This window comes from Orycteropus afer, unplaced genomic scaffold (assembly GCF_000298275.1).
Source record: "Orycteropus afer afer isolate SDZICR_OR568_19922 unplaced genomic scaffold, OryAfe1.0 scaffold00355, whole genome shotgun sequence".
In the NCBI taxonomy this organism is placed as follows: domain Eukaryota; kingdom Metazoa; phylum Chordata; class Mammalia; order Tubulidentata; family Orycteropodidae; genus Orycteropus; species Orycteropus afer.
The window spans coordinates 407883-420941 of NW_006921942.1; the positions used below are offsets into that span (position 1 = coordinate 407883).

General features: G+C 51.5%; 1 protein-coding gene across 1 annotated transcript; it reads left to right on the forward strand.

The window, feature by feature from the left end:
- The first annotated feature begins 622 nt into the window (after nt 1–622).
- Nucleotides 623–12679, forward strand: MFSD2A (major facilitator superfamily domain containing 2A). The gene is made up of 14 exons (XM_042782519.1): nt 623–709; nt 2089–2220; nt 4181–4305; nt 8169–8292; nt 8429–8507; nt 8889–9049; nt 9501–9591; nt 9680–9801; nt 10002–10085; nt 10535–10618; nt 10712–10824; nt 11243–11386; nt 11482–11658; nt 12616–12679. The coding sequence occupies exons 1-14, from the start codon at nt 623–625 to the stop codon at nt 12677–12679; spliced, it is 1587 nt and encodes a 528-aa protein (XP_042638453.1).
- Nucleotides 12680–13059: the final 380 nt, after the last annotated feature.

Consider the following 13059-nt stretch of genomic DNA (forward strand, 5'->3'; position numbering starts at 1 on the left):
CAAAGGGGGCCGTCGCCACTCCTCGGAAGGAAGATGGGGCAATCTACTTCCGTAGTGATACTGCCTCGGAAACCCAAGGAGGGGTCGCTATGAGTCGAGTCCCACTCAATGGCACATAACAACAACAATAGGCTTCCGAGCCCCACCTTTCTAAGCCTTGGAGTGGAGGTCTGTTGAAGGAGAACTCACTGTAGGGAACCTTGGTTAGGTCTCTTTCAGCCTCAGGCCTCAGTTTCCCCAAGCGTGCCAGGTGAGTCTCCCGCCTTTTCTTGGGGTTGCCTGAAGCAAACTAGCCGGATGCAGGTTCCCGGGCTTTGGGAACTTGGCTCAGTGGCACTGCGTCTTCGGGCGGGTGGGGCAGGCGGGAGAGCTGGGCGGTCATGGGGATTGGCTAGAGGCGGGGCAGTCGAGTTTAGGGATTGGCCCTATCCGAGAGGGCGGGACCGAACCTTTAAGAGGGGCGGAGAGGGCGTGCAAAAGAGTGTGTGTCTAGCCGGCCGGCTTTGCTAGTGCTCAGCGATCGTGGCGGCGGCGGCTACGAAGCGAGCCTGTGGGGAGCTGAGGCCCGCGGAGCAGAGGAGCATCCCGGAGTCCTAGACCCAGGTGGCTTGGCCCACGGGTCATGGCCAAAGGAGAGGGCGCCGAGAGCGGCTCAGCGGCGGGGCTGCTGCCCACGAGCATCCTCCAAAACGGTGAACGGCCGGCCCAGGTGAAGATGGGGCCCGGCACCCTTGGCGGAGGGCAAGGTTTGGCGGGCTGGCTGCAATGGGGACATAGGAGCGTCGGAGGATAGGCTGGTCCTAGGATGGTTTGGGATAGCCGGGGACTGGCGGACCTAGAGGCAGGAGACGGGCTGAGGGTACCCTGGGGGCAAGGGGTAATGGAGAAGGTTTTTAGGCACGGGGGTCCCTTTTCTCAGGCCCATTCCGCATTTCTGCGGAGGGGCTCCGCCGGCAGCTCCCAAGTGGTGCTCGGCTCTGCCTCGCCGGTTTCGATTCTTCCTTGCGGGGTGATTCAGGTTTGCGCCCTAGGAGCGGGAGAGACTCCAGAAACTTGGAAAACTCCCCATAGTTCCCCTTCTCTCACCCCCTACCCCCACGTGCCTACGCTCGCCCCATTACTTTGAGGGCCGCTCAAGTTCATTCATAAGAACAAGGCTCAGCTCTCAAAGAAACCGCAGACCTCAGGCGTTTGTGTGAGTGTATGTGCATGCGCACTCTAGGTACTTTGAGCACCTCTCCACAATCGGCCCCATCCCTAGCCTTCTGATCCGAAAGAAATGAGGCGGCCCCAGGGAGAGATCTCAGGCAATAGAGATCTGCCTGGGAGGTGGCCACCTTCTCCTTTTAGTTTTATTAGCTGATTCTTGGAAGGAACTAGGGTGAGCAATTATGCTGCTGTTATGTATGTGTAATCCCTACTTTCCCTGGGCAACCTCAGCCTCCCTGGTGCCCCACCCGGAGTGGCCCAGCCCTGCCCCTGGAGGCCTCTCTTCCTCTCTCCAAGGTCCCCTGGGAACTGGGAGTGGTAGAAATGGAGGACAGCTCCTAGGTTTGCCTGAAGCTCTGGCTGCCTCCAGGGTCCAGGGATGCTCTGGGACAGATGGAAGACAGCTGTGTCAGCAGCCAGCTGGACCAGGTCCTTACAGATCTCTAGAGCTCTCCCCTAGTAGGCAAGTGAGTCCTGGCCTCTGAGCCAGGGCAGGAGCCTGGGCTGGGCTCAGGCAGCTCTTGACAGCAAGAGGATTTTCAAATTGTGGCAGTTGGTGCCAGGTAGGGACAGGTCCTGTGCTGGAGTGTGCTTCCCCTCCGTGAGCTGGGAAGGAGAATGTCTGGGGCCTTGTGGGGAGCTCTTTTGGGATGGTGTCCTGATAACAGTTTCCCCAGAAATGGGGGCAGGGGGCTACTTGAGGGACCTTTAGAACAGAGAATTCCTTCCTCTTTTCTTTTGGGAAGAGGGGCCTTCCCTGGTGGAACAGGCAGAGTTGGTGTCCTGGTAGAGATGGCTGCAGGGATGATCCTGCCTCTGGAATCTGCTAGGATAAAGGCCAGGAGTTTGTGCTTCTTTTCATCCTTTTTGTCTTCTCAGAAGGAACCAAAGAAGAAGCAACAATTGTCCATTTGCAACAAGCTTTGCTATGCCGTTGGGGGGGCCCCTTACCAGGTGACAGGCTGTGCCCTGGGGTTCTTCCTGCAGATCTACCTCTTGGACGTGGCTCAGGTGAGTGGGCTGAGCCTTCTATGGCTCCTCCAGCATCCTGCAGTAGGAAGGACTAGGGTCCCCTGGGTAGGTTAATCCATTTTCCCCATGTGTGAAATAGGACCCAGAAACCCTATTTTGCTACCTCTCAGAGTGATAGCATGTGAGGAATATGAAAGCTTTGGAAAGTATCCGGGAGGGGAGTCTTTCCACTCCAGGAGTCTTGGCTGACAAGGTTAGGCAACTAACTCCTTGCCTGGCAAAAGGACAGAGCCTGGAGGGGTAGGCGGTGGTGTGAGAAAGAATAGGGCCCGCTGGTGACTCTGTTCTAAGAAGAGACTGGCACACCATGTCCCTGGCTGGATGACAGTCAGCTGGCTTAGTTCAGAGGTGGGTGCATGTGGCCAGACTGGGGGATGAGGCACCTTCCACCTTTACCTGAAGAGTAAAGGGCATGTCATTAGGCAGAGGGGCCCTCAAGTACCAGCCTGAGGGGTGCCACATACACAGGGCCTTTGACTGAGAGGGGCACTCAGGGCACAGCAGGGCTCCTCTGTGCTTTGAGAAGCCTTGGCCAGCAGCCTGGCATCCTGAGAATTCTCCCTGTCTGGACGGGAGAGGGGGAGGCCGAATAGCCATTGATCCCAGGGCTTGCACTTCTGGCTGCCCTTTTTGTATAGCTTCTGACTTTGCAAATAGGGCATCTTAGTTATATCCATTTACAGGTGGGGCACATTGAGCCCTAGAAACACTCAGCAGCTTGTTTTCAAGCAATTCCTGTGGGCTGGGCATTGAGTAGGGTGCAAAGATGAGGAACCTGCAGTCAAAATGTAAAACCGTGTGATAGTGAGTGTCAGAGTTGGGGGGGCGGTCAGATTGGGGGTTGGAGTGTGAGGGAGGCCACCAGCTTTCCAGTTTCCTGAAGCAATAGATATAACAGGGCCCGGATGGAGAAGTCCAGTGAGGCTGTCTATTCAGCACCTAGAATATTTGAGGAGGGGAGGTTGGGAGAAGGTTAGCTTGAGTGGGTAGTGACAGGCCATTTTTTTTTTTTTTTAAAAAGCATCTATATACTTCTTTTTCCATATCCAGGATAAAGTTTGACCCTGTAAGACAGAGATCATAACTCCCATTACACATGTGGGGAAACAAGTCCACTGTTGTCACTCAGCTAATGCTAACTCTGATATCAGGTGGTCAGAGCTCAGGGCTGTGAGAGGGAGGGAAGGAAAGGATTCTAGATTTATTCTAATTGGCAGGAGTGTTTTCAAGGACAGCAAAGGAAGGCAGGAAATAAAAAAAGGGGAAGAACAAGGGGCCAGATCTGGGAAAGCTTATAAGAAGCCGTGCAGTGCAGTATGATTAACAAGGCAACTGAGGATGTGTAAGGCCCAGGTGGAAGCAGCCCAGGGACCCAAGAGCCTGGCTGAGGAGGGGAAGGGAGCCCCTGCTCCTCCCCACCAGTAAAGCTTAAGGTGTAGGTACTGGTAACCCCTGCTTTTCGAAAGTTCACTTTACGCCACTTCACTTTTACAAGAGATCTACACTAGTACCTGCTTTTTCACTAACTGAAAGAAATCTGAAGAGGATTTTAGCTTTTATGGAAAAAAGGCAAAAAGTGAAAGTAGCTTTCAGCATTATTTTGCAGTGAGTTATTAAAGAGGCAGCTCACACCTTGGGCAATGAGAGTAGCATTGCCAAGCTCCTTTCCTGGGAACTACACCACACATACATTATTTCTATTGTATATAGGCTATGTATTTATCATATCATTCATGCTTTTACTATATGTTAGTATTATTTTAGGTTTTATGTGTTATTGATATGATTTGGTAGAGTATTTCTTGGGTCTGGGAATGCTCTTCTTTGCTTTATACCATTTCAGCTTATAAAAGGTTTCATGGGAACGTTCTACTTTCAGATAGCAGGGGAAACCTGTAGAAGGATGAGAGGGCCATCTTTTGCTTCTTCTGCTTTCCAGGTATACCCTTTCTCTGCCTCCATCATCCTGTTTGTGGGCCGGGCCTGGGATGCTGTCACAGACCCCCTGGTGGGCTTCTGTATTAGCAAATCCTCCTGGACCCGCCTGGGCCGCCTCATGCCCTGGTGAGTGGAAGAAGCTTCTTCAAGATGGCAGAAGGCGGGGCTTCCAGCACTTGGCATATATGCCTCCACCTACCTTGTCCGAGGCTAAGGAGAAGGAATGACGCAAAAACCTAAGCATGTCAAAACCCCAATTGAGATCTCAGCTGCCCCAGGCACTGGCACTAAGATGCCCAGCCAGTTTTTTCCCAGGGTGGCCTAAGTGCTAGACTGGGCAGCTTCCCCTATAGGGCCAAAGCCCTATTGTTCCTCAAGGCCCACTCTCCTCCGTGAAGCTGGAATTCTAACTTCTCCCATTGAATCACTTCCCAGAATGGTTGAAAGCTAGCTCTCTGGAATCAACCTGCCTGGGTTTGAATCCTAGCTTCATCACTTAAAGCTGTGCAACCTTGGGCAAGTCACTTAACATCTCTGAGCCTGTCTCACAGGAAGGATGAAATATGTTTTGTTTTTTGTTTTTATATACATAAAGTACTTAGAACAGTCTCTGGCATATATTAAGTGATAGAGAATTTGGCTATTTTTTTCCTTCAGTGTGTTAATGTAGGGGTAGTACCAGGAATCTGGCCGCTTGGACTTTATGAACTACTTTTTCCCTTGGTATAAAGCCTACACTGCTTAGCCTCAGGCAGTGAGGCTGGTGCCATATGGGGTGGTGGTGGAGGGGGCGGATCAGATTAGACAGCAGGAGGGACAGACAAGACAAGCTGACAGGCCGGCACTCTGTTCCCTTCAGGACATCCTGCTTCGGGGATGGGGGGGCATACCCCTTTCATCTCTAGCCCATCCAGGCTCAAGTGGGCGCCTTCCTGCCCCAGGGGCGCCCATACCTGGTCTCCGGTCTTCAAAGCTCTTCCCGCAGCCCCTGACTCCCCCCACAGCTTCCTTTCCCACAAGGGCCCCCTCCCACCCCAATCGGTCAGCTCCTGGCTAAGGCCCAGGTTGGTGCCTTTGATCCAAGCTTCAAGGCCCAGGGTAGCACAGTGCCTTACCTGGGCAAGCTGCTCAGGGCTTCCCTGGAGCCTGCCAGTGAGGCTGGGCCCTGTGCCTACCTCCTGGCAGCCTGTGGTAGGCGGAGCTCTGCTGCCACATCTCCTCATGAGGCCCAGCCAATAAGAGACAGTTGCTTACCCAGCCCAGTACTGCAGCCACAGCCTGGGTTACTTCCAGTCATAGTTTGTGGGTTCCTCAGCGGTAGCTGCTCAGTTGCCTATGAGGAGAGAATGGAGTGTTCTTGATGAAGGCTGTTGAAGGAACCCTTGCTCTGAGGAGACACCAAAAAGCCAGAGTCAGGAGAGGTAGGGGAAGACAAGGATGGGGAGCAGAGGAGACCCTTCCTGTGGAAGGAAGAGTCTGAGGGACTCTCACTGGGCAGGTGTAGCAACCAGCTTTGGAAAGTTGCTGAGGGCCCTTTAGGCTAATTTCTGATTTAGCACAGTGTCTATACATGTCCTTACCTGTCTGGTGCAGAACTTGTCTTGGTGGTACCCTCACCTCTGTCTGAGTTCATATTAATCACTCATGGGCTGAGAGGCTGCCATGCATGTGCCCTTCTCCTTGTCTGTAGTTTAGTTAGGACCTGGGTCCCTCTTCAGGCTTGAATATCCTGCCACTCTTTCTCCTTTCAGCTTAAGAAGAGGCTGTGCTGCTTGGGAGGCATGAACTCTCTCTCCTCCCAAACTTCAGGCAGCCTCTGCTCTGAACCTATATTTAAAACCTCCCCCTCAGACCAGGAAGACTTTGACAGACACTTTGGAGCTTCCCAAGGCTGCTTTAGGAGCACTGGTAGCATAGTTCCTAAGGCACTTGACTGCTAACCAGAAGGCTGGCAGTTCAAATCCGCCAGCCACTCCTTAGAAGGAAGGTTGGACAATCTAAATTTGATACTGCCTCGGAAACCCAAGGAGGGGTCGGTATGAGTCGAGTCCGACTAGATGGCACATGTCAACAACAACAACAAGGTGTTGAGAGAGGCAAGGTGTCAGCAAGGTCACATGGGGAGGCCAAGATGCAGCTGGGCTGGACCTCAGGTCTGACTTCCAGCCCTATGCTCTCCACTGCAGCTTGTTGGCCAGCCTTCGACCTATACTAGTTACCCCAGTGCTGCCTCCCCTGCTGGGCTTTCCTAATGGGATAATCATGGCAAACACTCACTGTGTTCCAAGCACTCTTCTACATTTTAGGATCAACTTATGTAAGGAGCTCTGGTAGCATAGTGCCTAAGGCACTTGACTGCTAACCAGAAGGCTGGCGGTTCAAACCCACCAGCCACTCCTCGGAAGGAAGGTTGGGCAATCCTACTTCTGTAGTGATAACTGCCTCGGAAACCCAAGGAGGGGTCGCTAAGAGTCGGGGCCAACTCGACGGCAAATAACAACAACAACAACAACATGTAAGCCTCAAAACAGCCTATGAAGTAGAACCAATGTCTTCACAATGTCCTGGAAGGGCCTCCAGAGCTGGTGTTCCATTTCCTCTCCAGCCTCATCTCCTAATTCCACCCCACTCCAGCCACACCATCCTCCTGGCAGTTCCTCAGAAGTGCCAAGCACGGTTCCACTTAGGACTTTTGCTCCAGCTGCCCTCCTTGCCTGGCATATCTTGCCTCAGATGTCTGCAGCACAACTCCTCCCTCTCATTCAGGTCTTGCCACAGATGTCCCCTCCTTAAAGACTATCCTGTCCACCCACTTGTGAATTATACCCCTATACTTATTTCTAATCCCCTTTAGCTTACTTTATTTCTTTTTCTGCCTAGCTCTTGTCACCTAACATGTTTTATGACTTTCCAAATATTTTTTTTCTCTACCAACTAGAATGGAAGCTCAGTGCTTTTTGTCTGTTGTGTTCACTGCTGTATCCCAAGTACAAAAAGTACCCAGCCCACAGTTGGCATTTAATAAATACTTCTTGAGTAAAGGGGTTGAATGGAAAGTAGATGCTGTTATTGTCTTCATTTTCCAGATGAGGAAATGAGCCCCAGAGAAGTTAAACAACTTGCCCAAGACCAAGTTATTTATAGTTAATTGATGGAGCCTGAACTGTATCCTTGGAAATATGGCTCCAAAGTCCATTATTTTAACCATTGCACTCTGTTACCATTCTATACTGATTTCATGAAGTTCGTCCTACTTGAGGTCTAACCACTTGTGATTGTGTGGGACTCACAAGTTAGGAAGCTGACATTGTTCCCTTACAGTTATTTCAGTAAGGTGTTCTGGTAGTATAGTGGTTAAAGCATTTGGCTGCTAACCAGAAGGTCAGCAATTCAAACCTACCACCTGCTCCCATGGGAGGAAGATGAGGCAATCTATTTCCATAAAGATTTATAGCCTTGAAAACCTAGTGGGGGTTGCTGTGAGTCTGAATCAACTCTATGGCAGTGGGTTTGGTTTTTGGTTTTGTTAGTTACTTCATTAGGCCTTATCTTCCCAGCTGGTTTCTCCATTCTCCTTTGCCTGGAGTAGGCACCACCCCCAGCTTCTCTTTGTGTATGAATTGTGTATATGTTTGTGTGAGAACACACGGGTGTTGCAGTTGCTCCTCCTCCCTGCTCCACCACCCCAGGCCTTGGACTCCATTCTCAACAAAGCTCTTGTCCCTGAAATCTTTGCTCCTGGGAGATATGGGTCAGTCTCAGGGTCTAATTTCATATCCCATGCTCAGGATTTCTTGGTCTAAGGGACCCTATCCCCATCTACCCTTTCTAGCTTGACCACTAGTCTTTTCCCAGAAGCCCTGGGATGAATGAATTCAAGGGAAGGAATTTCCTTCCAGACAGGCACCCTGGGGGGCACTGCCTTTCAGGTCTGTGCCAAGCTTCTGGGGTTCTGGCACCCAGCCCCACTCAGATGCTCCCTTCCTCAGGATCATCTTCTCCACACCCCTGGCCATCATCTCCTACTTCCTCATCTGGTTTGTGCCTGACTTCCCGAGGGGCCAGGCTCTGTGGTACTTGTTTTTCTACTGCCTCTTTGAGACACTGGTCACGGTGAGTGTGGGCACTTCCCCTGGGCGTCTCTTGGGGGTGGGGTGAGGGCCATCCCTGGGGCTTCTGGGGTTGGTGCCCACAGCTGCATCTGTCTCTCCATCCATCTGACTGGCCAAGGCCATTTCTTCCATGCCAGTGTTTCCACGTTCCCTACTCAGCTCTTACCATGTTCATCAGCACAGAGCAGAGCGAGCGAGATTCTGCCACTGCATACCGTAAGTCTCCAGCCCATCAGACCGCATCCTCCAGGGACCCTGGGCCCCTCTACTCCCAGACCTTCCTGCCATACTTTCCCTCTGGGGCCCTGCTTCCCACTCTACTCCAGAGAGTGGATGTGTGACTCCATCTTAAAAACAACTCTGCCCATCATTGCTCATGTGAGGCCCAGAGAGGGGCAGCGACTAGCTGGAGGTCACACAGAGCAAGGCCTTGAGTCTAGTCCATTGTACTATCTGCCTTGCCACTGTATGCCTGCCCTACCTGGGGCTGCTGCCATCATACTTGGGACTTGATCTGGCCTCCCATCCATCTGACCTTCCTCCTTGGGGCCCACAAGCCATTAGGCCCCTCCTAAGCACCTCCTTTCCACTGCCCAGGGATGACTGTGGAGGTGTTGGGCACAGTGCTGGGCACAGCAATTCAGGGGCAAATCGTAGGACAAGCGGATACACCTTGTCTCCAGGACTCCAATGGCTCTGTGGTGGCTTCAGAAGGTGCCAATCGCACACACCACATCACTACTTCACTCAAAAAAACGGTGAGACTCCCTAGCAGGGCAAGGATTTGGGGAGATGAGAAACAATGGGGGTAGTTTGTAGTTATTCTAAAGATAGTAATTATAGATAGCTAATGTTTACTAAATGTTGAGCATTTTAGATATGTTACTGTTAATACATCTTCTTTGCAGATAAGGAAACTGGCTTAGAGAGGCTGAATAATTTCCCCAGGGTTGTAGAACTAGAAAATTGCAGAAACTAGATTTGGGGAGATTGGAACTGTGGACTCAGACTCCACAGTCTGGCTTCTCATCCAACTGTACCCAGTCATGGGAAGCAGCAGCCTGCCCAGGATAATTCCCATTTCACAGATGGAGACAGTGAGGCCCCCAGAAGAAAAGAGACTGTTCCAAGGTCATCAAGTTGAGCTGCTGGGAGTTGGCAGGAGATCAGACTGACTGTCTCTCTCTGCCCTATTTACCCCTTTTATAGCAAAATGCCTACCTACTGGCAGCAGGGGTCATTGCCTCTATCTATGTCATCTGTGCTGTCATCCTGACCCTGGGCGTGCGGGAACAGAGAGGTAAGGGGCACCTAGGAGGGACACAGGCCCCAGTACAAGGTGACTGTGCCCCTCAGGCTTCCTTCTCACTGTCCTCTCTGGCCTGCAGAACCCTATGAGACCAAGCAGGCTGAGCCCATGTCCTTTTTCAGTGGCCTCCGGCTGGTCATGAGCCATGGCCCATATGTCAAGCTCATTGCTGGCTTCCTCTTCACTTCCCTGGCCTTCATGGTGAGTGGGGGCCTGACATTATCAGCCTGAGAGGGGGGTACAGTAGGGATTGGTAGGCCGAGGACTCAGGATGTGATGTAGCCTGAGGGACAGGTGGAATGGTATGGGATAAGTGGAGAACACTGGGGTCTGGGGAACATCTAGGGAAGGCTCAGCCCTGACATCACCTCCTGCCTTGTGTTTTCTACCCCATTCCTCAGCTGGTGGAAGGGAACTTCGCCTTGTTTTGCACCTACACTTTGGGCTTCCGCAATGAGTTCCAGAATCTACTCCTGGCCATCATGGTGCGTATGGGACCTGAGGGTACGGATGGCCAGAGGGCATGTTCTGGGCTAACTAAACATCATGAAGAGATGAGGAAGGCTTCCCAGAGTATTTGGTTGAAAATGGCTTACATATTGTCTAGGTAGGACTGTGAAAAAAAACAAAAACAAAAAAGACCTTGGGGTTGGATATAGCAAACAAGTGAAAGCAAAGGTGTGAAGGCCAAGAATTTTGTGGAATTTCCATGTGCTCAGAGGTATGAAAAAGCCAGAGATAAGATTGTGACTAGATGTCAGCTCTGCTGGGAGCCTTCAAAAGTGCCTGTTACCTTCCCATTCCCAAGCTCATGATATCTTCTGGCTTACGGCTGGAGCAGGCTGGGGGTACCTTGGGAGTCCTGGGAAGGGTAAGTAGAGAGTGGTTTCACAGTTCAAACTCATCCCTCTTCACCACCTTTGTCTACCCACAGCTCTCGGCCACATTCACCATTCCCATCTGGCAGTGGTTCCTAACTCGGTTTGGCAAGAAGACAGCTGTGTACATTGGAATCTCAGTGAGTGGGGCTGGAGGGGTAGGTCTTGCCTGGGTTGGAGATTGCTGGAGGGAGTTTCCAAGCTGACCCAGCTTCCCACACCCTCTCCCCCAGTCAGCAGTGCCATTTCTTATCTTGGTGGCCCTCATGGAGAGTAACCTGATTGTCACTTATGTGGTAGCTGTGGCAGCCGGCATCAGTGTGGCAGCTGCCTTCTTGCTGCCCTGGTAAGTGTGTGTAGACCCAACTGGGTAAGGGCTCCTTGGGAGAAAAAGTTCTGTGTTGCTTCTCCACCCCCAGGCCCTTCTGTGGGTCCAGATTGATGGTGGGACACGTTTACCCTATATAGTTGTGCAGGTTGTGAACTATGCAATACCTAACCAAGGTAATAAAATGGTAGCTAAAATTTGGTCTGCACTCCACTTGCAAATCTGAGAACCAAGAGTGGATACTTCAGCTTGGAGGAAGTGGCTTACTTTTCTAATTCACATGAAGGCACCATCTCCTCACTGAGCTGTGTGCCTGTGAGGCTGCAAGCTCCCAGAAGGCTGCCCTTGTTCACTGACACACAGACACCATATGGACTAGCAGGGGCCTGCGGTTGCAAAGCAGGTGGGTCCTCATGGCTGCCTCCACCCTGTGCAGGTCCATGCTGCCTGATGTCATTGATGACTTCCACCTGAAGCAACCCCACTCCCATGGAACCGAGCCCATATTCTTCTCCTTCTATGTCTTTTTCACCAAGTTTGCCTCTGGAGTTTCGCTGGGCATCTCCACCCTCAGTCTCGAGTAAGTGAGGTGGGGGCCTAGAATGGGACTGGATTGGGTAGAGGCAGGCTCTAGATGCCCCATTCTCACTGCTCCCCTGCCCACTGGGCCCACAGTTTTGCTGGGTACAAGACTCGTGGCTGTTCCCAGCCAGCACGTGTCAAGCTTACACTGAAGATGCTGGTGACCATGGCTCCCATAGTTCTCATCCTGCTGGGCCTGCTGCTCTTCAAGCTGTACCCGATTGACGAAGAAAAGCGACGGCAGAACAAGAAGGCTTTGCAAGCCCTGAGGTGAGGGTGGGGAGGGAGCACAGGAGCTATAAGAGGGGTGTCATCCAGTCAAAGCCCTCAAGTCAGACAGTCTGGCCTGTGGCCAAGTCCAGACTTAATTACTGCACATCTTTCCTTGGTGGCCCCCCTTCTGCCCCTTCCTACTGATAATTCATATTAGCAGCTAACCTTTCTCAAACACCTAATTGTATACCAGATGCTGTGCTGAGTAATTTTATATTTATTCATTTAACAAATTCCTGTTGGATGCCTACTGTGTTCTAGGCATTGTTCTAAAGAGCAGAACAGACAAAATTCCTGCCCTTGTAGAGCTTACGTTTTAAGTACTGTGCATTCATCATCTGCTACAGTCCTCCAAGAGCCTTAGGTGTTAGTTATTCATTTGATTCCCACTCACTCTGCAGATGAGGAAACTGTCTTAACCAGGAATAGTGACTGGTCCAACTAAGAAGGAGTAGTGCTTGGGTTGAAACCCGTGTTCTCACTATGGGTGGTACTAACAGTTAAGCATTTGACTACTAACTAAAAGATTGGTGGTTCAAACCCACCCAGACCACCTTGGAAGAAAGGCCTGACAATCTATTTCCGAAAGGCCATAATCTTGAAACCCCTGGGGAGCACAGTTCTACTGTGTACACATGGGGTAGTCACGAGTCAGAATCAACATGATGGCAGCTGGTTTTTTCAGAGCCACTTTCCTAGCATGTAGGATCTCCGGTGTTTCCTGAGCCCTGCCTCTTGGGAAACCCGAGAGCAGAATGGAGTGAGGAATGCCTGCCTCATACACAGGCCAGCTCAGAGCATAGTCGTGGGGGTTATGATGCCCTGCGGGCAGCAAAAACAGTGAACAGTGTAACCAGCAGTTTCTAGGCTGGAATTAGAGCATATAAGCTCTCTAGGTCTTGTGGTTTAGACTGATCTGCCAGCTGGTAAAGACTGTCTCCTTTGGCTCTGCAGGGACGAGGCCAGCAGCTCGGGCTGCTCTGACACAGACTCTACAGAGCTGGCCAGCATCCTCTAGGGCCTCCTGTGGGGCCTGAAGTCACCATGCATGGGGCCTGGGTCACCAGGCTACATGAGAGTCAGGGGCTACTCACCTGCTTGCTGAACAGCTGGTCGCCAGGTGCCAGGAAGGGAGCCGAAGACTCAGGAGTGAGCACCTCAGAACATCTTTAGTGCCCACTGTGGGCTGAGTGGTCCAGCCTCCTGCTCTGTCCACTCATGGGGTGCTACTGTGAATATGCCAAGGACTTCTCGGGCCTAGCCCGGATCACTAATGTGGAAACGTTTTATACAGAAACTAATAATAACTTAATGACTGTGTATATAGCAACGTGTGTATATATGTATGTCTGTGAGCTATTAATGTTACTAATTTTCATAAAAACTGGAAAATGGGGC

Bases quoted from the DNA above. Each gene is read 5' to 3' on its own strand.
- MFSD2A (XM_042782519.1), top strand. From the start codon at position 623: ATGGCCAAAGGAGAGGGCGCCGAGAGCGGCTCAGCGGCGGGGCTGCTG. The intron at 8,508-8,888 runs GTAAGTCTCCAG...TCCACTGCCCAG, and splicing joins AGATTCTGCCACTGCATACC to GGATGACTGTGGAGGTGTTG. The intron at 9,050-9,500 runs GTGAGACTCCCT...CCCCTTTTATAG, and splicing joins CTACTTCACTCAAAAAAACG to CAAAATGCCTACCTACTGGC.